Source organism: Neovison vison, chromosome 13 (genome assembly GCF_020171115.1).
Source record: "Neovison vison isolate M4711 chromosome 13, ASM_NN_V1, whole genome shotgun sequence".
Taxonomy (NCBI): Eukaryota; Metazoa; Chordata; class Mammalia; order Carnivora; family Mustelidae; genus Neogale; species Neogale vison.
This window is the reverse complement of record NC_058103.1, coordinates 100,066,805-100,087,703: the sequence shown is the minus strand read 5'-3', so window position 1 is coordinate 100,087,703 and position 20,899 is coordinate 100,066,805. Positions and strand designations below refer to the sequence as shown.

Here is a 20,899-nt window from a genome sequence, read left to right as displayed (position 1 = left end):
CTGAGTGCCTTGACCCAGGCCATTCCTCACCCCCCAGAGCATTGCTTTCTTTCCCCCATCTCTTCCAGCCCCTCCCACTCAGCTGTCCTTCTCCCCTAGATGGATTTGAGGGTCTGGCCTTCTTGGCCTCACACCCCTCATTTATAAATGAGTGTAATGATGCTCTTTTGTAGTTGTGTCCTCTCTTCCTTAGGACTTGGAGCTCTAAGTCTGGTTTCCTGACACCCCAGGAAAACAGGGTTGTCCACAATGCTGGTTCTAGAAGGTGCCTGTGGGAGGAAGGCAGCATCTGTGGAGAGCCTTGCTGCCTGCTACACACCACTGGGAGTGAAGAGGTCAGGCTGAATGTTTATGAATCCAGGCGCCACCTTGGATTGGCCAAGAGGCCTCAGTTCTCTCCTTCTCTGTAAAATGGGGCACTAAATAGCATTATCTCCCAGGGTTATGGTGGGAACTAGCTGTGCCTGTTACATGGTCAGCTTGCCAGAGATGTCAGCTATTAGTATGGAAGTCTCCAACCAACGGTTCCTTGTCGTGGGTATTCTGGATCCCATTTCGCAGACGGGGAACCCGAGGCCCAGAGAGGCTAAGGCCATCTGTCCCAGACACACAGCTAGCTGGGATTTGAACCGAGGTCCTTAATTCCAAGTCTCACGTGGAGGTGCACGCTGACCCGAGGCTCTGTCCTCACACACACCCAGACACACTGAGTCAGGGCCATCCACTGTGGCTCCAGAGTGTCGCCTTTCCTGCCGGTCTCCCGGCCTGGCGCTGGGACCGCCACATCTGTCTGATGCTAGGAAGTCCCTTTGGTTCCGTCTCCTTCCTGCCCCTGTCATTCCTCCCTCGAGGAAGCCAGGTCTCTCGACCACCATGCCAGGCTGTTGAACCCTCCACTCTTGGGATCATGACATATCAGCCAGAAAAGGGGCCTCTTAAATCTTGTTAAAAAGCGTAGGTTCCCGGGCTCCACCCAGGAGCCATGAATCAGAAACTCCAGGGGCGGGGCCTGGGAATCGGGACACCAGGGCCCAAAGTAGGAGGAACACAGGCTCTTTTAACCCTTTTAGTTTTCCAGGTGGGAAGCTGGGGCTCGGAATGGGGTCCATGTCGCGGCGAGGTCCAGTGAGCCTGGGAAACTGGAAAGCCCTCTGTGGACCCTTACGTAGGCAGTGGCTGCTGCCCCTTCCCAGTCCTGTCCCCATGCCTCCTTCCCCACCCCCCAGCCTTGACTCTGACTCTCAAGAAGCCCTGTACAATGGAAGTGGTTGCGAATGGGTGTGCAGAGACCTTTCTGGAAACGCAGGCTCTCTGCTTGCAGACTTCCTGTGTCTTACAATGTTATCTTCAGAATAGGAAACTTTGCCCCATTTTTGCAACGCACATCCTTTGCCTGAGAGTCTGTGGTGGTGCCGGCCAGCCAGGGCGGGTCACTTCTCAGGCGGGGCGGGGGGTTGCTCTGACAGCCGTGCGAGGAAGGACTCTCTCCCTGTTACCCACAAGAACAAACAAACGGACCCTTTTGCAAAAATAATTCGTGTTGGCTGGCCTCCTCAGGATTATTTGTTCCTGGAACCCCGTGGTATCGAGGACTGAGCCTTTCCTCAGAGACGGGGTGCCCTTGCTGTGGGGCCCGGCCCCGCTGCCTGACCTCTGGCAAGTGATTTCTGCTCTCTGAGCCTCAGTTTCCCCTTCTGGAAAGGGAGGGCATTGGACCGAATGGTCTGTAGCCCTGAAGCTTAGCAGGTGTCTATGAATCCTTCGATTTCCCCCTCACTTCCTCCAAGTTTCTTTCTGAAATAAGCACGAGGTTGCTCTTAGTATGTTTCCCCCCCCCCCACACACACACCTGCCCCAGCACTCTGCAGTTTTTTAGAGTTTCCACCAATCCAGGAGTGGCGTGCCCCCCACGCCCCCCCACTCCCAGACCAGGCTGGCAGGTGGCTTCCCCAGGTGACCGAGCCCATCCTGAGCTGGGAGCAGGGCTGTTGGGGGTGGGGCCTGTCCCGGGCTTGCCCTCAGCTCCAGGCCCAGGCCCCAGGCTCACTGCCTATAGGCCGGCCGCAAAGAATGTTTATGCTGTTTCTTTTACTCCTCTCAGACTGGAAGTCTTAGGGAGGGCTATTTTGGTTTGAGGGAAGAAATATGTGTGTAGAGCCCGCTGCATAACTTGGAACTGACCAGAAGGAATGATGTTTACAAAAACAAAGAGTCTCTCTGATTTCCTTTGACATCTCCGTCATCTCATCTGTCCTCGCTTAGGCCTCCAGCACGTCCCTCGCCACGGAAGGACCGGTCTTCCAGGGAGCCTGTGCTGTTGCCCCCTTGCACACAGTAGGCGCTTAGTGAGCCTGAGGGAGGAGCCAGCCTCCTCAGCAAGGGCTCTTCTCACATCTCCACGGTACTTCTGTTGGCTGGACCCCAAACCCACAATGAGTGGTTCCTGAAAACATCCGACCCACTCTTTCCCCTCAGGGAATTTGCTTCCAAGGTTTCGGGGTGGGGCTTCACATGTTGGGGGGGGTGGGCCCCCTCTCCCCACCCCCCACCCCACCCCCCCGCCCGGGGCAGGGCTGCTGTCGTGGCTGGGTGGGAGCTGTCGGGAGGGGGCGCTTTGAGAAGGTAGAGAGGCTCAGACTGGCAGGAATGACCTGCTAGGTTGTGGTTCTTGGTGGGTTTCTGTAAGTAGGTGGGTCCATCTGCTGGTTTTACGGGAAAGGCCAAGAAGAGGGCAAGGGTTGAACCAAGTCATGCTCAGATTCCAAACGTCTGGGTGAAGTTCCTTCATCTGTGGGTCAGTGACAGAATGTCTGTCCCATTTCTGGCCGCACTCACTTAAAAGCCCCTGCCTCAGTGTTTTTGCTGGTCTGAACTGATAGCAAGTTTTGAAGCCCAAGAGGGAGGTGCAGAGGAGTTGGGGCAGCAGAGAAAAAGCGCCCAACAGGATGCCTGGCTTCCCTGCCCCATAAACTGAGTCCTCCCCCAGGGACATAGCAGAGAGAGAGGCCCCTGCTAGCCTCGGGAGCCCGTCTTCGGCTGGTTCCATCACCCAGCGTCTGCTCTCAGGGTCTTGGTGATCCAGAAGACAACTGAAATGCTCACAAGGCCGGTAGCCGTAGACTCCATGTGGGCGGTGGTCTCGGGGGAGCTCTATGGAGCCCTTCCAGAACTTGGAGGCAGAAGGTAGAGGCAGAAGAAAAATTTTCTGGCCCGGAGACTGTTCCTGACTCCTGGCCCAAGGTCAGTGCCACTCGCAGGGGCTCTGCATTCCTCAGGGGTCCTTAGGCTGGCGGGCTGCAGGCTAGCGCCAGGACAGAGGCACCCCAGGGAGACTGGCGGCTCTGGGTCTCCCTGGCACGGCTCAAGTCTCCACGTGCCTGGAGACACAGGCAGTTGCTCCTGACTCGGTGGCCTTGGGGACCCGCCCGACCGGAACCTGCCATTCCCCCATCAGTGCCGCCTCCCCGACTTGGCAGGGCCGCCTGCTGGAGCTGGAGCGGCCCTCGGTATTTCCAGCTTGGCCCTCTGCCTGCTTCTCTGGGGCCTTGCAGTCTGTCCCTCGCGGGCCAGGACCAACACACCCTCTCAGCTTGACTGCTTCCCAGCCTCACCGGGGCCTCTTCCTGCCACCCTGCACTCCTGGGACTCTCACCTTGCCTGCTCCCCAGAAGACAGTATTGATGCCCCAAGTTGAAAATGCAGCTGCCTCTCAGGAAGAAGGCACGGAACCTGGCTTGTGTGTAAATCACCAAGGCCATGACCGACCTTGGTTCCCCACCTGCCGTGGGCACCCGAGGTGTTTTGACACCAGCTGGGGCCCCTCCCCACCTGCCCTCACGCGCACTTGCTCCAGTTGGCTGGATCCCCAGGCCTAACGCCCTAGGAGGCACTGCTGCTTTAAGATGGGCGTGGAGATAACTGGGGGGCGAGCTGGTGGGCTGGAGCCAAGGGCCACCACTCCTCCCTCAGGCAGCCAATCGCTGACAGGCCCTGGGGGTGCCAGGGGCTCGGCTCTCCAAGTGGCTTCCCTTCCAGATACCTAGAAAGGCAACAGCGTCAACTTGGGGACTCCTCACCAGTGCAGGCAGATGGGATGGTGGGCGACAGACTGGAAGACTGCTGTCTAAGAAACCAAGTTTGGTGATTTTCAACCAGGGCAGACTGGAAAGCTCATGGATAATGTTTCCTGTTGGCGGTCATTTGGAGATGTGCTTGAGTGGACAGATAAGAGGATCTGTAATTGGTATGTCAGTTGTTTACACAGTCCTCGTAGGATAAACAGTTCTCCTGAACCTTATTTATATTTTGCATTTGTTTATCAAAACTTCTTTTTTAACTTCAAACCCAAGCTGCTTTCAGAATTATTACAAACTCTGGATTTGCAAGTCCTAATTAATGGTGCTTTCTTGCACGTGCACAATAGTTTATCTCGGGAGCATGCATGCTTTGTCCAAGAGCCTCAGCGCTTAGGGTAAGGGAAGCCCAAAGTGTCCTTTCCTCCTCAGTGTCAACATTATGTGAAGACTCCAGGGACAAATCATATGTCTTTATCAGATCAAAAGCAGACATGTTACAGAGTAGATGAAGCATGAGATCTTTCCTAGACCATGCCCGCTGGTATTGTCCCCGGAACTTGTCTGGCCCGTGGACACTCCGGGTGAAGCTGGCATATGGTGGGGTGTGTATGGGGCCAGTGGAAGGAGGAGAAAAGGAGGGAGATGACAGACCAAGGAATACCTGATGGTACTTTCCAGCGACAACAGATGTTCTTTCTTGTTTTGTGATCTGATGTGTTCCCTCTACTGTTTTTATCCTTCCCCGGTCTCATGGCTCACTGTCAACATTCTGCCAGCCAGCACTGGCGTGAGCCTTTCCACATTACTGCTAATCAGCAATGAAAGATCCTGCTTGGTCCAAGGATGCGGCCCTGATCCTAGGAGACCCGCGCTCTCATTTCATAGCCGGATCTCACTACCATGGGGGGAGCTACAAGTTCACACCAAGGTTGGTCACTTTGTTCTGTGGATTCCTAGATTTCTTGGGGTGTTTACCCATGCAAAGGCCTCCCAGAGACTTGACCCAGATAAAGATGGGCGCATATTCCCATCCTCTTCCTCATTGTCTTTGCAGATACCTGAATGACTTGAATAAAACTGAGCATAACTGTAGGGTCCCCTGCCTTGTGTCACCCACCTGCCTGTCATGCTTCTTCCAATGAGGTTAGAGCAAGAGAATAGAGGGAATGAGTGAGAAGCAGCATCTTCCCCAGCCCAGCCTCTGATGGCCTCTTGGCTTCACATCTTGGGGTCCTCCTTTCTGGCTCGTGAGAATTATTAGGGGATAATTCGGTGCACACACTGACAGCAGCCTTGCATGTCAGGGAGGGGAGAGCATCCCCCCCATGGCATAGACGAGAAACTGAGGCATGTCACAGTTTTATGGTGATGGGTGATGGTGGCACCCAGCTTGGGATGGAGCCAGAGAAGGAGACTTCTGGACGTTTGGTTTTGGTGCTGTTATTTTTCACTTTGGTTTTAAGTGTCTTTTCTGGCAGCGATGGCCACAAGATAGGGCTGGGACGTTGTGGGAGGCGTGATGCCGCTCCGTGGGCCTGGCCTGCGAGAGCCCGGGCTGACCGAGGAGGAAGTGGTTAGGCGGCCAGGAATGCAACCTGCGCCTCCCAGATTAATTAATAATTGAGAGCTGGCCCCCAGCCAGGCGGAGCTGCGAGAGAGATACAGTGAACAAAGAGTGGTTAACTCCAGTGCGGGAAGGAGAAGTTCAACTTTGCCTGTGGCTAAGAGGGAAATTCACAATGGCCATGATTTATGGGCTGAATTATTTGGGATCCTCCTTAGTGGGCCCGACGTGGGCCTGTGCTCCAGGAATGTAGACGCTGGCGGCCTGCACGGCCCTTCGTGCCCACTGGAAGGGAGGAGGAAAGGGTGGGGGGCTGTGGGGCTGGTGCCAGCCTTGGTGGAGAAGGCGTGAGGCACACCCATGGGAGACAGCAGGGAGAGGGACTTGGCCCTGGGCACCTGGCCCAGCTGGGTCTAGGCTGGAAGTTGAGTGCCCGCTGGGACACACTCTTCTTAGAGGAGGCATGGAGGGAGTGGTGGGTGTGGAGGTTTGGCTGCCTGGAATTGCAGTTGCACACTTTCGCCCATGTGACCTTGGGCAGGGGGCTTAACCTCCCTGAGCCTCCATTTCCTTCCTTGTAAGATTATGCCTGGATTGTTCTCAGGGTTAAATGAAATGCTCAGGAGCAACTGGATTCCCAGGGAATGACCAGAGATGAGGCCTCAGTGACAGCCCGGCGATGGCAGAGGATGCCTATGGCAGCTGTAGGCAGGGTCCTCACTTTGCAGAGCTCTGCTCGTGTTTGCCGGGCCCACGCGCAACAGTACAGACACGATTATTCACCCTCCTTCTCTAGGAGTCCCTTAGAGCCTGCCCAGGTCTCAGCAAAGATACTTCTTTCTCTCACTAGCACTTGGGTCCCTGTGACTGCAAACAGCCCTCCGTAGGGGGAGGCAGTTCTAGAAGGCACTGGGCATTGCCATGAGTTGGGTTCAGCCCAGATGTCTCCCTGGGCTTCTTGTCAAGGATTATGAACTTGGTCATGGCACATAAGCCCTATGCCCCTCTGAGCTGAAAAGTGAGCCGTGGCAGACCAGTTAGAAGCATAGCTGATAGGACCATTGCTCTCGTGACTTGAGCCCTGCCGTGTGAGGCCATGGGTGCTCAGACACAGGCCGAAGGATTACTTTGAGAAATACATAACTATTCCGGAGGTGATGGCTCACCTTCCTGAGGAGCCTGGCAGGAGGCAGTGATGGTAGAAGGAGCCTCCAAAGATGCAGACAAGCCCTGCCCTGCTTCCTTGTTAACCCGTGAGGACCAGGGGCCAGTCAGCCCACCCACCCCTCTGAGTTTTAGATTTCATAACCTAAAATAGAGTCACTTACGAATGATGGGCTTGGAGGATCAGAAAGCCCTCCACATTTCAAAACAGCATCCCGTCACCACTGATGGGGGAGGGCCACCTTTCTTGGCCTGGGCTGTTGGGGCTGTGGGAACCAAGCTTGGCCTCCTGAGGCTGTGGAAACCAGTACTGGACTTGAGGTTGGAGCGTGGGGCCGGGGCTCTGGGACTGTGTCCACCTGCTAGCCTGACATGGTGGACTGACTGGCACCTTCCCTCCCCTGTACCTCCTGCCCCAGATCTGACAAGCCAGCCCTTGACAGGCAGCTCGGAGCCTGGGCCGAGACGGCTTCAAGCCGCACACGGTAGCACGCCACAGATGGGAGACCTGGTCACAAGCGTGAGCCAGTGCCAAGCCTGCGGGTCCTTTTGCAACATTTCTGCAGGGAACATTTAAATCTCCGGTTACTGTGTTCTTTACGGCAAATATTAGTATTTAATTGTGGCTTAATGATCTTTCCAGTCAATATTAGTTTTTTGCTTATTACAAAGCCCTCCTGTTTGTTCTAGAAATACACAAGAGTGATCCAGGCAACCCTCGCTTTAAGAAAACCCACCAGGCTGGACTCGGCGTTCACTGAAGAGGTGTGGTTTATGCACCTTTGTGTCGCAAAAGGATATCTTAGAAAAGAGGATTTAACACGGGGATTATTTTTTGAATCGAATGCCCCTGCCTCTGGTACTTTATTTTGGGGGTGCTTATGGCAACCTGCGCCTGTAGTGTAAAGTCAAGGCAGGTGTGCTTGGCAGAGGTCACACGACACTGTCTTGTTGGTAAATAACAACAGGCTGGTGTTAGATGAAGCGTATTTTTTTTTAAGGTTTTTATTTATTTATTTGACAGGGATCACAAGTAGGCAGAGAGAGAGGAAGGGACACAGGCTCCCTGCTGAGCAGAGAGCCCGATGCAGGGCTTGATCCCAGGACCCTGGGATCATGACCCAAGCCGAAGGCAGAGGCTTTAACCCACTGAGCCGCCCAGGTGCTCCAAGATGAAGCGTATTTTTGAGAGCTATGCAGAGAAGACAACCAGCCTCCCACCCTGTTCTTTGGCTCTTCCATTCAGAGCCATCCCCTCTGTTCCCTTCACCCTCATGGACTTAGCAAGTCAGCGAAGTGAAATCCACCCCCCTTTGCCAGACAGATGACTGTAGGCTGTAGGCGATTTGGGCGGGGGGGCACCGAAACAAGCCTTGCGCATAGTGAGCTGGTCTGGGGTTCCATTGGCCGGGCTGCTTCATGAGGATCCTCAAGTAGAAACGAAGCCTCGCCCTCCTTGCTTCGGTGTCCGGGCCTCTGAGCATCCATGTTGTCACCTGTCAACTGGGAACAGGTGTGGCTGCTCACCTTTTTCAGACCCAGGGAAGACCCAGGGGATGACCCAGGGATTTCCCAGTGGCTCCCCCAGCTCCCAGCTGTAAAATCCGTTTGGCACCCCACTGTGGAGAGCACCCTGTCAGGCTCGTGGCGCCGGGGCCCAGGGGAGGAGAAGCAGAGCCGAGGGCAGCCTCATCCAGGGCCAGTCCTCTCGCGGGTGAATGGGTTGGACACGCGTGCCCTCCTAATGGCAGCATCAGACAGGATGTGGTCACACCCAGGGTTGGAGGAAGGCTTTTCCAGGGTAGTGACAACAGGATCCTGAGTGAGCAGGAGTCTGACAAATGTTGGGGATTAGGGGAGGAAACTGTCGTGAGGACCTTCGCTAACTCCCCTGGAGTGAGGTACTCTGCAAGGGGAAACCAGTGCTCCCTAAGACTCCCTTCTTGGTGTGCATCACATGCCTCACTCCAGACCCGTGCTCGGGTGGGGCCTCTGCTCCCTCCAGCGCGCACGCATACACACACACACCCCTTCACCACTGAAATTCTAAATCCTTTTTTGAAGAAGGCTCCTCCCCCAATGCGGAGCCCAATGTGGGGCTTGAACTCCCAGACCCTGAGATCAAGACCTGAGCTGAGATCCAGTTGGATGCTTAAGCGACTGAACCACCCAGGCGGCCCCAGAATAATTTTTGAACAAGGAACCCTACGTTTTCATTTTCGTATTGACCCCCAAAAGTACGTAGCCGGTCCTGGCTCTCAGAGATGGAGGGACCTGCCCACAGACCAGTTTTGCAAATTGGCAGTCTCAGGAGCCTGCCAGATCAGAGGAGAGTAGGGTGGACGAAGTACACAAAGAGGAGGGTGTTCAAGGCACAGGGAGTTAAGGGACCCCAGTGGCAGGAGGTGACAGAGCCAGGGATTTGAGGGGTCCAGGCAGTGGGGGGCCTCATCTGTTATCCCTCGGGCCATTTCTGTACCAGCTTTAGGTTCCTGCCCTTGAGGGCTGAGACAGGCTGATGGAGGGCGATTTTGAGGTATTTTGCTTTTATGGCTTTATGTTGGGTCCAAGCAGAAGTCCGGGGCAGGAGGTTTTCCAGTAAAATTGTATTTGGGAAAGGAAAGGAAAGCAGAGGGGTCCCACATTCTCCCGGACCCCGGAGCTCCCCACCATCTGCCATAGACTGCATCCCTGCACCTCTCCCACATGCCCAGGCTGACCCCATCTGAACCCCCCAAAGGGTCGATTTTGTTCTCTGTGGTCTCGGATCCAACAGGGAAGTCAGGTTGGGTTGAATCCGCCAATGTTGGCACCTAAATCTTGGAGACAGAAACCCAGCTCACGGGGTGCCTGGGTGGCTCAGTTGAAGTGTTTGCCTTCGGGTCAGGTCATAGTCCCGGCGTCCTGGGATTGAGCCCTGCACCCTGTGCACGCGCTCTCTCACACACAAATAAATAAATAAAATATTAAAAAAAGAAGAAGAAGAAGAAAAATAGAACACCCGGCTCCGGGGACCCAGAACCCTGAAGACCTGGGAGGGGCCCGGTTTGTGTGTGAATTCGGGAGTTGGGCCATGAGCAGGGCCCACCTGCAGGCAGGGAGGACTGGGGGGGCCTCATAACTGCCGCCTCTTTCCTGGGGACCCAGGTGGTGCGCAGCTTCATGATCTTGCACAAATAGTGTTATTTCAGAATCTTTCCAGGCACAATATGAAAAGGAAGGCTTTCCCACCCCAGTAGGTCTCTGCGTAAGAAAACAAACAAACAGATTCAGAGTCGACTTTGTGATAAGACAAAAGAGGACTTGGAATGGGAGCAAAGTTCAGAGGCTTTTGTTGCAGAAACTAGTTCCTTCTTGAAAATGGGGGCTGATTTTTCTAAGCTGCTTATCGCTGTCTCTCCTCTCGGCCGACCTGTCTCCCGTCCTTCCCTCGGAGGGCCCAGCGAACCAGAATTCTCCCCGACTCTGGACTGGGTCCCAGGCCCGCCTCCTTGGGGGTCTTCTTCTGCCTCTGGCTTAGGTGACTGGGTTTCCTTTAGGAGGGCCAGGCTGGTCCAGGCAAGTGCACGGTGTTTCTAGTGTCGTCTGGTCCTCCAGGCTGATGGCAGCCTCCGGAGTGGCCGTGGGAGGCTGTAGCCTCCCGCAGAGTGTTGTAAGAAGGGAGCTTGGACCACAGGGCACAGAGACACAGGGAGAGAAGCCACTGCTCCCTCGGTACAGGGAGACTGAAACAATCTCACCGGGGCGGCAGAGCGAGATGGACGCTGATGGCCCCAGTGTTGCCCCCCTGGTGGGTCTCCCTGAAGCAGTAGGTCCTGGGGAAAGTGGGGTGGGGTTGTGGGGGGACACGGAGCAGTCCTGTGTGTTAGGGCCCGGCTGGGAACTTGTTTTCTGTCAAGGGTGCACCAGGAGTTTGCTTTTCAGGACTTGTTTGAATACAGCACAGGAAAAAGGAGTGGAAACCTTCCCCACCATGGCCCAGCCTGCCACTTTGTTCCACCAGAGATGCGAGGTCAAGCAGGCCAGGGACAGGGTGCGGAGGCTGGAAGAAAGGCCTTCCTGCAGGGCCCCACAGGCCTTGCCCTAGAGAAGGCCGGTTATGGCCTGTGTTCGCCACAGACTATGCTAGCACACCGCCCCCAACCCCATCCAGGGCGGAGGCTCTGCGGACCACCCTGAAGAGCAGAGGGAGCTGATGAGGCAGCATGAAGGGCCCAGCAGAGGGTGTGAGGCCACCACTCAGGACTCCCACCCCGCATTGCCCTGTGGCCCCGCCAACCCGGGCTCTGTCCTCGGAGAAGGGGATGATTCCATCTCTTGGATGGAATTGGCAACTTCTAGAGAGAGCATGGATAAAGAGCCTGCGTGCCTGCCCCCCCCCCCCGGGACTCCGCTGGGGTTAGTATCCCTTCCCCAAAACCACTGTTCTGCACTGTAGCATCTAGAAAACGCTCATCGGGTTTTGGAAGGGTAGAGGGGGTGTGTGAAAACTGAAACACGAAGAAAGTATGTATGTTTGTGGGACTCTGTAGGGGCCGTTGGTAGCCGTTGTGCCTTACGCTCTTCGAAAACCGCACTGCCCTCCTGGTAATGTAAAGTGGGCAGCACGTGGTGGGGTGGTGGCCCACCACAGTGCCACATCCAAGGATTCCCCCCTTTTCTAGAAGATTTTTTTTATTAGAGAGTGAGGGAGAGCACAGGTGCATGTGACTAGTGGGGGAGTGGCAGGCAGAGGGACATGCAGACCCCCCACGGAGCAGGGAGCCATGACCTGAGTTGAAGTCCAACGCTTCCCTGACTGAACCATCCAGGCACCCCCAAGGACCCCTTTTTAGGTCCAGCCTTTATAGAACCTTCCCCTGCCAGCTCGGAGTGGACCTGGCTGGGTGGTCCCTGATAGTGGCATTACCCTGCTCTCCTCCAGGTTGCAGCCACCGGGGTAGCACAGAGTCCCCTGTCTCCAAGCCCACATAGTCGAGCTCAGATCCCAGTGTTGCAGCTTCCTAGCTGGGGGCTGTGGACACGTGACCTGACCTTCGGGCCTCGGTTCCTTCATCTTAAAATGGGAGTGACTGAGAGGGCTGGTGAAGTGTAAAAGTGACTCGCCAGATGTTGAGATAGTGCATTTAAAGTGCTTCGTATTCTGCCTGGCATCTGGTAACGGTTCATTCAATGGCGGCCAATACATAGTATTATTAGTATTATTGGCTGGCTTATTTTATTACTACTGCTATTTCCCCTTAATTCTCAACTCCATTGGCATGTCTTATCTCTGTAGATATTATTACCTAATGCGAAAACCTTTATGAACCAAAGAGCCGACTCAGCCTGTTAAATAATGTAGACAAATAATATAGAAAGATAAGATTTGACAGTGGTTAATAATATTAGTAAGAATAGGGACCAGCTGTAACTTACGGAGCGCCTGTGGCGAACCAGGCATTAATTTGGTGCCCTTGAAGTGAATCCCAGCAGCCTGACTGAAGTAAGCAATGATTGCATCCCCATTTCACAGATTAGGAAACTGAGGTCCGGGGAGGTGAAGTCGTATACCCAAGATGTCACAGCTGGTGAGTGGCAGAACTGAGATTCACATGCAGGAAGCACTCATTGCTCCTGAAACCACGTTCTTAAGTCCAGCCCTGCGCAGCAGACCCCCAGTGGGTCCTGGCCGAGTGGTGAATTTCCAGTGTGCCTTGGCAAGTCGCTTTACGTCTTCGGGCCTTAGTTTTTTCCTCTGCAAAGTTGTCCTTTTGGGCCACACGACCTGTGTGATTCCTGGCCTCCCTCCTCTCCTGCTGTCATTCCCCCTTGGCATTCCCATCTCATCCCTGTCTTGGGGGTGGGTGGGTGGGGAATCCCCAAGCAGAGCAGCTGGCTGGCCTACTGGCTGCCGGGGAGAGGGGGTGCGGGGGTAGCCAGCGCCGTCCTCGGCCCCGGAGATTGAGAGAGCCCCTGAGGTGGACCCTGGGCAGGCAGCAGCGGTGGCCAGACCGCCCGTGATGTAATGACCGATTAGGAACTTCCTCTTGGAAGCCTGGCTTCCTCTAGGAGCCAAAGGTGCTGGAGCTGAGGTGGGGGGTGGGGAGGGGCAAGTGGGAGCGAATAAGAGGAAACTCCTGTCAGCTGGGCCCTGCTTTTGGAAAGAGTTCAGCAGAGAGACTCGTTCTGAGCTGTTGACCATTAACATGACACGGCCCCGTGCGCATTCCTTCTCTGCTTTTACTGCCAGAGCCCAATGGATAAAGGAATGGTCTCCCCCTCCCTTAACAAAGGAAAAAAAAAGAAGAAGAAAAAAAAGAGCCTCTAATGAATGCTGCATCTCTGAACTTGCTGCAAAACCCAAAGCCATTTCTGCAGCTTAAAATGACAAAGGAAGGTTAAGTGGAAACTCCTTTTCCCCCCTTACGTTTGATTACAAAAACTACTTATCTAATGGGCAAACAGGGCTTTTAAAGGGGTGTTAGGTTAACCAGATCCAGGGCCACATAATTACTCCCAGGCCTGGGAGCCGCAGATGAAAAAGCTGCCGGCTGGACGGGAACTTGAAGCCACAGGCGTGACAAGGGACAGAAGAAAGGAGCTTTCCCGGAGGGCAGGAGGCCCCAGTGCGGCCTGTGAAAAGGGGACTAGAAAAGCCAGCCCTCTGGGGGCTCCTCTCCAGACTCTGCTGCCAGCTTACTGGGTGACCTTGGGCAAGTCACTTCACCTCTCTGGACCTCTGAGTCTCCCTTCCCAGCCCTCGGTGGGGTCGGGGTCTGTCTGCCCTAGCTCTCTCTGTTCATGTGAAGTGTGGCTGTGTCAGCTCTTTCTGTCCAACTCCGGGGAGAGGCAGGGAGGCTGCTGTGGCCCCAGGCGGCTGGGAGGCAGCAGCAAACGCTTTGAACACTGAGGCATATGGGCTAACCTGCCAAGCCCCTGGAGACCAGGAGGACTCAGGGTTCCAGCCTGCCAATGCTCTGAGCCTTCCCATCTCACTCTCTTAGAGCCTGAGGAAACAGAGACTTGAACCTGGGTACATCCCTTCACAGGATGGCCGGGTCCGAGGCAGTTTGGCCAAACTGAAAGGGGGTGATCACGAGGAAAACAAGCTGCATTGCGTATGCTCAGACTTTTGGAGCGTGCAGCCCACGGGGGAGCCTGCAGGAACGTTCCTGCCCCTTGTTTTGACAGAAAACTGCTGATTCAAAGAAGCTAAAGGCTTTTCTTGGGATTTGAGCTCTTCCCGCCTCCCCCAGGCTGCAGTCAGCTCCCTTGGTGCCCCCCCCCCCAATTACATGTTGGGAGGTGGAGAGGAAGGAATGCCAGCCATCAGAGGGGCTGGCTTGGGCACAGGGGAGAGTGCCTCTTGTGGGCCAGTCTCCTCCTGCCCACCACATGTGTCCACCACCCTCTGGTGGCAGGAATGTGGGCACCACGGGGAGGTTGGGTCACTGGTGCCTTGTCTGGAAACACAGGGGCTCTCCCCTGGGCCACCGCAGAGCCCTGCTGAGGCCATTCCAGGGCAGCCATAGGGAGCTGCCCTAGCAGCACATACTCCTGCTTTCAAGGCATCATAGCTACACTTAAATGCACCACTCTTCTGAGTATAGGTGGTGCCTTTGGATGTACATGTACATGTACACCCTGGTTGCCATGGTACCAATCCAGATGTCAAACATGACCATCATTCCAGAACGTTCTTTCACACCCCCTCCCAGTCATTCCCGCTCCCCAGAGGTAATCCCTGTTCTGATTTCCATCACCGTAGGTTCGTTTTGTCTGCTCAAGAATGTTATATAAATAGAAACAAACAGCCTGTCTTCTGTGTCTGGCTTCTTTCACTTAGCACAACACATTGGAGATTCACCCGCGTTGTTGTGTGTTTCACTAGTTTGTGCCTTTTTATTGGTGAGTCGGATTCCGTCCTATGCATGTCCCTTAGTTCTGTGTTTCCATGATCTTAGTCTGTTTGGGCTGCTGTAACAACAATGCTGTAGCCTGTGTGGCTTAAAAAACATGTATTTATTTCTTACCATTCCTGAGGCTGGAGAGTCCAAGATCAAGGTGCTGACAAGTGTTGGTGTCTAGTGAGGGCCCAACTCCTGGTTCATAGGTGACCATGTTCTCGTTGTATCCTCAGGAGGGCAGAAGGGGTGAGGGAACTCTTCTGGGTCTCTCTTCTAAGGGCATTAATCCCATTCAGGAGGGTTCTACCCTCATGACCAAATCACCCTCCAAAGGCCCCGCCTTCAAAGGCAACCACACTGGGGCTTAGGATTTCAGTATCTGAATTTCGGGGGTTCACAAATACTCAGTCCCTAATATCCATTCTCCTGTTGATGGACATCTGAGCTGTCTGCCAAGTTCAGGTGATTCCAAGTAGAGCTGCTGTGAACATTCACTAAACCACAGAAATCTTGAGCCCATTATTCAGATGGGAAGCCAGAGGCCAGGGAAAGGAAGAGGGACTGCCCGGTGCAAGCCCAGAGGCAGGACTCCTGACCCCCCAGCCTGGGGCCACTCTGCCAGGTCCACCCCATACACAGCGCCAGACCGCGGCTCTCCTCTCCTCCCACCCCCAGCCCAGAGCCCTCCCAGCCAGGACCCAGAGTCTGGCTGGGAACTAGGCCAGGCCCCGAGCAGGGGGTAGTGAGCAGGAGTTTCGGTCAGAGCGCGGTCATCTTTGATGTTGTTCACTCGGCTCTGACTCCCTGGTATTTATTTGCAATTAAGGAGCTGGTTCCTAATTAGGTTGATGGCGGGACCACAGCCTTGGAGCCACGAGGAGAAAAAGATCTTCTGCAGAAGACTGTCCCCTTGTGCCTGAGCAGCAGCTGGGCTGAGGACGAAGAGCAGAGCCACAGAGTGGGGCTCTGCCACTGTGGGGTGGGCAGAATTTGGGGGGCTGGACTCCTCACTCGCAGAGAGCTGGTCAACTTGTGTCTACCACAGTTCATGAGACCCGAATCCGTGTGTGTGTGTGTAAACAGCCACAGTGGCCCTTGACTTGGTTCTAGACATTCAGCCATGCCTTGCTCCGTTCGTTATTCCTGTGCTAATGAGCCCCCCTCTTTAACCTCAGGCTCCAAGCTAGAAACTTAACTCTTTCCAATCAGTACAGTGCTGTACAGTTAGTGAGGGGCGCTGCCATCCACTGTCCTATCATAACCTCCCATGGTGGTGACCCTGGGTTGTGACCCCCGAAACCCCTAAGGGGCCCCAGCCTGTGAAGGGTTAGGGCCAGCACTGGAACCAGTAAAGAGACAGCTGCTTCTTTCTGCACCCGATTGATCTGCTCCTGGAGTTTCCAGAAAACCCAAAGATGAACTATATAAATGAGGCACTGGGTCAGGAATAAGTCCATTTTACAAGTGGGCAGACTGAGGCTTAGGGACACTTCAGAGGCTGGACCATGGCCTCACGTCCAGTCAGTGGCGAGAGCCTTAGGTCTGTCTCACTCTGAAACCCTTCGGCTCCTGTGACAGGCATTAAATTAGAGTTCTAGGGTCCCAAGTTCTGGTCCCAGTGCTGCTATCCGGCTCTTGTGTGTGCTTGGGTGAGTCCCACTGGATCCCTGGGGTGCCGTCCATGGGGCACAAGGACATTGGATTCAATTAGTGGTTTCCATAGGCCAGTCTCTGCACTGCATCTTCACTGGTCCACAGTGAAAGAGATGAGAACATTTCTTATATCTAATCATGTTAACTTGTACATTTCTGATTTAGGTCCTACCTGTTGCATTAGTATCAAATTATACTTTCTTCTGTGCTAGTAGTAGTCGACAGTCTTGAGGTTTTCAATAAGTCTATACATGACAAAATAAAACAGTAGTAACCCAGTACATCCACAATCCCTCTGTTGAACAATGTATTGGTTTGCGAAAGCCCAAGGTGTTGGGGCTCCCTGGACAAGATGGTATCAGTGGGTCCCTTAACCTCCGGGGCCTCAAGACCCTAAAAGCTGGGTGGGGACAGGGAGACCCTAAGCATGGTGATGGGCTCACTTGCTGGCTTGCTTCTGGGAGACTTCAGACCTAAGTCCTTGCCCACTGTCCCTCGGGGTCCGAGAGCCCCGGCCCTACCAGCTGGGCAGGACCCAATGGGAGCTGGGGGTGAGGGCACTGGGCTGACCCTTAGGATGAATTTTATTTCCTTCCTTCCTTCCCTTTCAGCATGTTCTGAGAGCACCCTGGGGATACATGCAGTCTTGGGACAGAGGTAAAGAGGATTGAGGCACACCCCTTCCTCCTGGAAAGTCTAGACCAGCCAGGGGCACTGACCAACAGCACAGACACCTGCTCAGGCATCAGGAGTGACTGCATTGAAGGCCGCAGGTGCATGGGAGGGGGAGATCAGAGAGGGCTTCTCGGAGGCAGCAGTCTATCTTCTGGAATTTGGAAGACTTGGCCAGGAGCCCAGGTGTGATGAAGTGTTACCCAGTCTGCTTAACCATAGAGGCTGTGGGAGTTGAGGCCTGGCCCAGGCAGTGTCTCTGAGCCAGATAGTTGGGGCAGGCTGGGCCCTAGAGGCCTAGGATAGCTCTGGGGTTAATCTCCCAAGCACAGGATCCAATTCCCATGAGGAATGCTGGAGCAAGGCTGGGACATGGGTACTGATGATGTGGGGGTAAATGATGAGGGGCATTTGACTTGGCCTGGGTGGGAGGAGCTAAGAGGAGAGGGTCAGGAAGTATCCCCCTCAAAGGCCTTCAGTTCCATTACTCTCAACCCCCCTCCTCCCCTTACTGCCCCTCCCCCAGACTGCCAAAGTGCTTCTTTGCCTTTTATGATGGAGGGGCTCCACCCTGGGGCAGAGCTGCCACTTTATGACTGGGTGGCCCTCTGAGCCTTCTCTGTAGAGCTGGGGCAGTAGTAAGCCTCAGTGAAGCTGCAGTGCACCCTTGGGGAGCGAAGGCCTTTCTTTGCGGGGGGGGGGTATGACTCACCGGCTAGTGGGTGAGCACCTCTAGGATTCAGACCGTGAGAGCAGTCTGGTTACACACAGCAACACTGAGGCCTAGGGAAGGAGAGGACTTGCTCAGTGCGGGGGCTTCAGCGGGGAGTCTACCCGGAGTGTGGAGGAGAGCCTCCCACCACTCCAGAGTGTGGCCTGGCACTCCCTCATGTATACCCTCCATCAGCTCATGGCACCTCCCTGGGCCTCAGTTTTCTCACCTGTGAAAGGGTGGTAACAGAAGTGATCCAAGGCTGTTGGGAGGAAGGGGACATATGTTGCTCCCTCTGTCCCCCAACGTTCTCCAAGCACAGATGTTTGCTCCCCTACCTCTCTGTTTCTAGTGCACTAAAGGAATTCTCATGGCTTATGAGAAGACTGGTCCTGGGGTTTCACGGCCAGGCTGGGACGGCACTGCTTTGCTTTCTCTTGGAAACTTCAGAGCTGTACTGGATGGAGGATGGATGGATGGAGAGAGGGGCCGTGGCTTGCAGTGTACCTGGCTGGCCACCTGCTGGCACCGGCCTAATTGCCAGCAGCCTGGTCGCCCACCCCACGCCAAAGTTGTTTCTCTACTTGCTGGCCTAGGGCAAGTCAGCTGAGGGCAAGGACCAGGGTCTTTCCTCTCCTCCTCCATCCCCCCACTGGCCAGAACCAGGAGGAGCCTGGAGGGGACTATGAGGCAAAGTAACACATTCTCAGGGAGTGGCCTGGGGACCTGTGTCTGGGACCACGACGCCAGGCCAAAGGTGAGGGGCACACCCTCTGGGGCTCTGCCCAGTCCCAGGCCTCAGCAGAGCTGGCAGCCTACAGGAGGCCCTTTGAGGAGACAGTTTCCTGCTAGGTGGCTAGGCGGGCCTGCCAGGGCATAGGAAGATCTGAGGGGCCCTGTCACCCCGCTGCTCTGGGGTTTCTTAGGCGGGGCTGGGCTGAAGGTAGACAGTTGACCTCGCCCAGGCTCCTGAATGAGGTTGTTAGCTGTGTTTTCTTCCTGGGGTTTGGTTGGACTTCACTCTTGGAGAAGCTACGCCATGGAGTGCTCTGCTGTCCTCCTATCATAGTCTCGGGGGAACCTCTCCCTCTGAGTATGAGCCCCATCCAAGGGCTGTGTGGGAACATGTCCCCTCACAGGGTAGCCCACCTGCTTCTCAGAGCTGACCTCAAAGGAAGGGCCAGATGTGCAAAAGCTTCAGAATCTGAGAAGCAGCAAAGAGGGGGTTGCCCACTGTCCTTGAGGGGCAGCCCCTCTGACAGGCCCTGGCCTCTGTGTGACCTTCAGTCTGGTGTCAGAAAATTGTTCATCCAGACATGCACACATGCCTCAAGCTGGAGGGGAAAGGGATTCCAGTCATCTGGGCCACCCCTTTGCTGTCCCTTTGCTGGGGAAACCGAGGGCCAGAGAGGGGCAGCACACACCTTTGAGAGCTGGTGATCTCTGGAGCCCTGGCTTTAACAGTGTAACAATCAAAGCAGTTTAACAATTGCTTTAACAAAAGCAACTTTGCTTTAACATTCAGAGACCCTCAGCTTTCCCATGTGGCAGAAGGGGCTGCAGTTCGGGTAAAAATCTGTACTTTGTGCCAAGAGAGACTGGGAAACTAGGCATCTTGCTCAAGTCTTGCTCAAAACTGGGAAGGGGTTCTGGGGGCCAACTCCCCCCACCCTACCATGTCTTCCTGTGCCCGAGTCCCCTTTCGAGTGGTGATGTATGCCCCCCCAATAACTTAATCCCACTCTGTTCAGGTTGAGGCTTGGGCAGGCAGGGCTCAGACCCTGTGTGGCCTTTGGCAGGCTGCTGGTGTCTGCCAAGTCTTGGATCCTCTTGTGTAAAATGAGAAGGTGGCCTCGACCCGAAGTGATGGGAGGACCCAGTGAGTCAGGTGTAGCCAGAAGTACAGTGTGCAGCCCTTCCTTTGGGTGTGTGTGCGGGAAGGGGGCGCTTATCCCTCTCCTGCTAACTTGAGCTTGGAAAATTCTATGGACAGGAGCCGGGTGCGGTTCCTGTCTGCATACCCGGAGCCGGAGCACACAGCGGGTGACTTGCCTTCTCCGTGGGCTCCTAAACTCGGGTGCTCCCCTCGGCGGGTGTGTTAGGGGTCTGTTCTCCCATGAGTTACAGTTCAGGGCAGCGCTGCCCTCAGGTGTGCTGAGCGCTGGAAACCCCACCGTACTTTATATGGAAAAGCCAAGCCGCCTGGCCTGGGGAAAGGGCGCCCCTGTGCACCGCCCCCTGCCGCCCACTTACCCCCTCTCCCCCATGCCCTGTGCTTGCCCCGCAGACGCCAGCATGTCTCCGGATGCCGCCAAGCCGAGCCACTGGTGCAGCGTGGCCTACTGGGAGCACCGGACCCGCGTGGGCCGCCTCTACGCGGTGTACGAGCAGGCCGTGAGCATCTTCTACGACCTACCTCAGGGCAGCGGCTTCTGCCTGGGCCAGCTCAACCTGGAGCAGCGCAGCGAGTCGGTGCGGCGCACGCGCAGCAAGATCGGCTTCGGCATCCTGCTCAGCAAGGAGCCCGACGGCGTGTGGGCCTACAACCGCGCGGAGCACCCCATCTTCGTCAACTCGCCCACGCTCGACGCACCCGGCGGCCGCGCCCTCGTCGTGCGCAAGGTGCCGCCCGGCTACTCCATCAAGGTGTTCGACTTCGAGCGCTCAGGCCTGCTTCAGCACGGGCCCGAGCCCGACGCCGCCGATGGGCCCTACGACCCCAACAGCGTCCGCATCAGCTTCGCCAAGGGCTGGGGGCCCTGCTACTCGCGGCAGTTCATCACCTCCTGTCCGTGCTGGCTCGAGGTCCTCCTCAACAGCCACAGATAGCGGCGGCCCGCGCCCCACCCCCACCCCGCGCCCCACCGCCCAGAGACACAGCCCTCCCCACTCCCCCCCCCCCACGGACGACACCCCTCCCCCCCAAATATCATCTACCTAGATTTAATATAAAGTTTTATATATTATATGGAAATATATATTATACTTGTAATTATGGAGTCATTTTTACAATGTAATTATTTATGTATGGTGCAATGTGTGTATATGGACAAAACAAGAAAGACGCACTTTGGCTTCTAATTCTTTCAATACAAATATATTTTCTTTCTTCTCCTCCTTCCTCCTTTATTATTATTCTTTGGTTTTCGTTTTGTTGTGTGTTTGTGGT

General features: G+C 55.2%; 1 protein-coding gene across 1 annotated transcript in view; it reads left to right on the top strand.

The window, feature by feature from the left end:
* Positions 1-20,617, top strand: part of SMAD6 (SMAD family member 6) — a 74,363-nt gene extending 53,746 nt beyond the window's left edge. The window contains exon 4 of the mRNA XM_044230083.1: positions 20,018-20,617. Within this exon, the coding sequence (XP_044086018.1) occupies positions 20,018-20,559 (542 nt within the window). The 3' untranslated portion in view covers positions 20,560-20,617. The remainder of the gene's footprint in view (positions 1-20,017) is intronic.
* Positions 20,618-20,899: the final 282 nt, after the last annotated feature.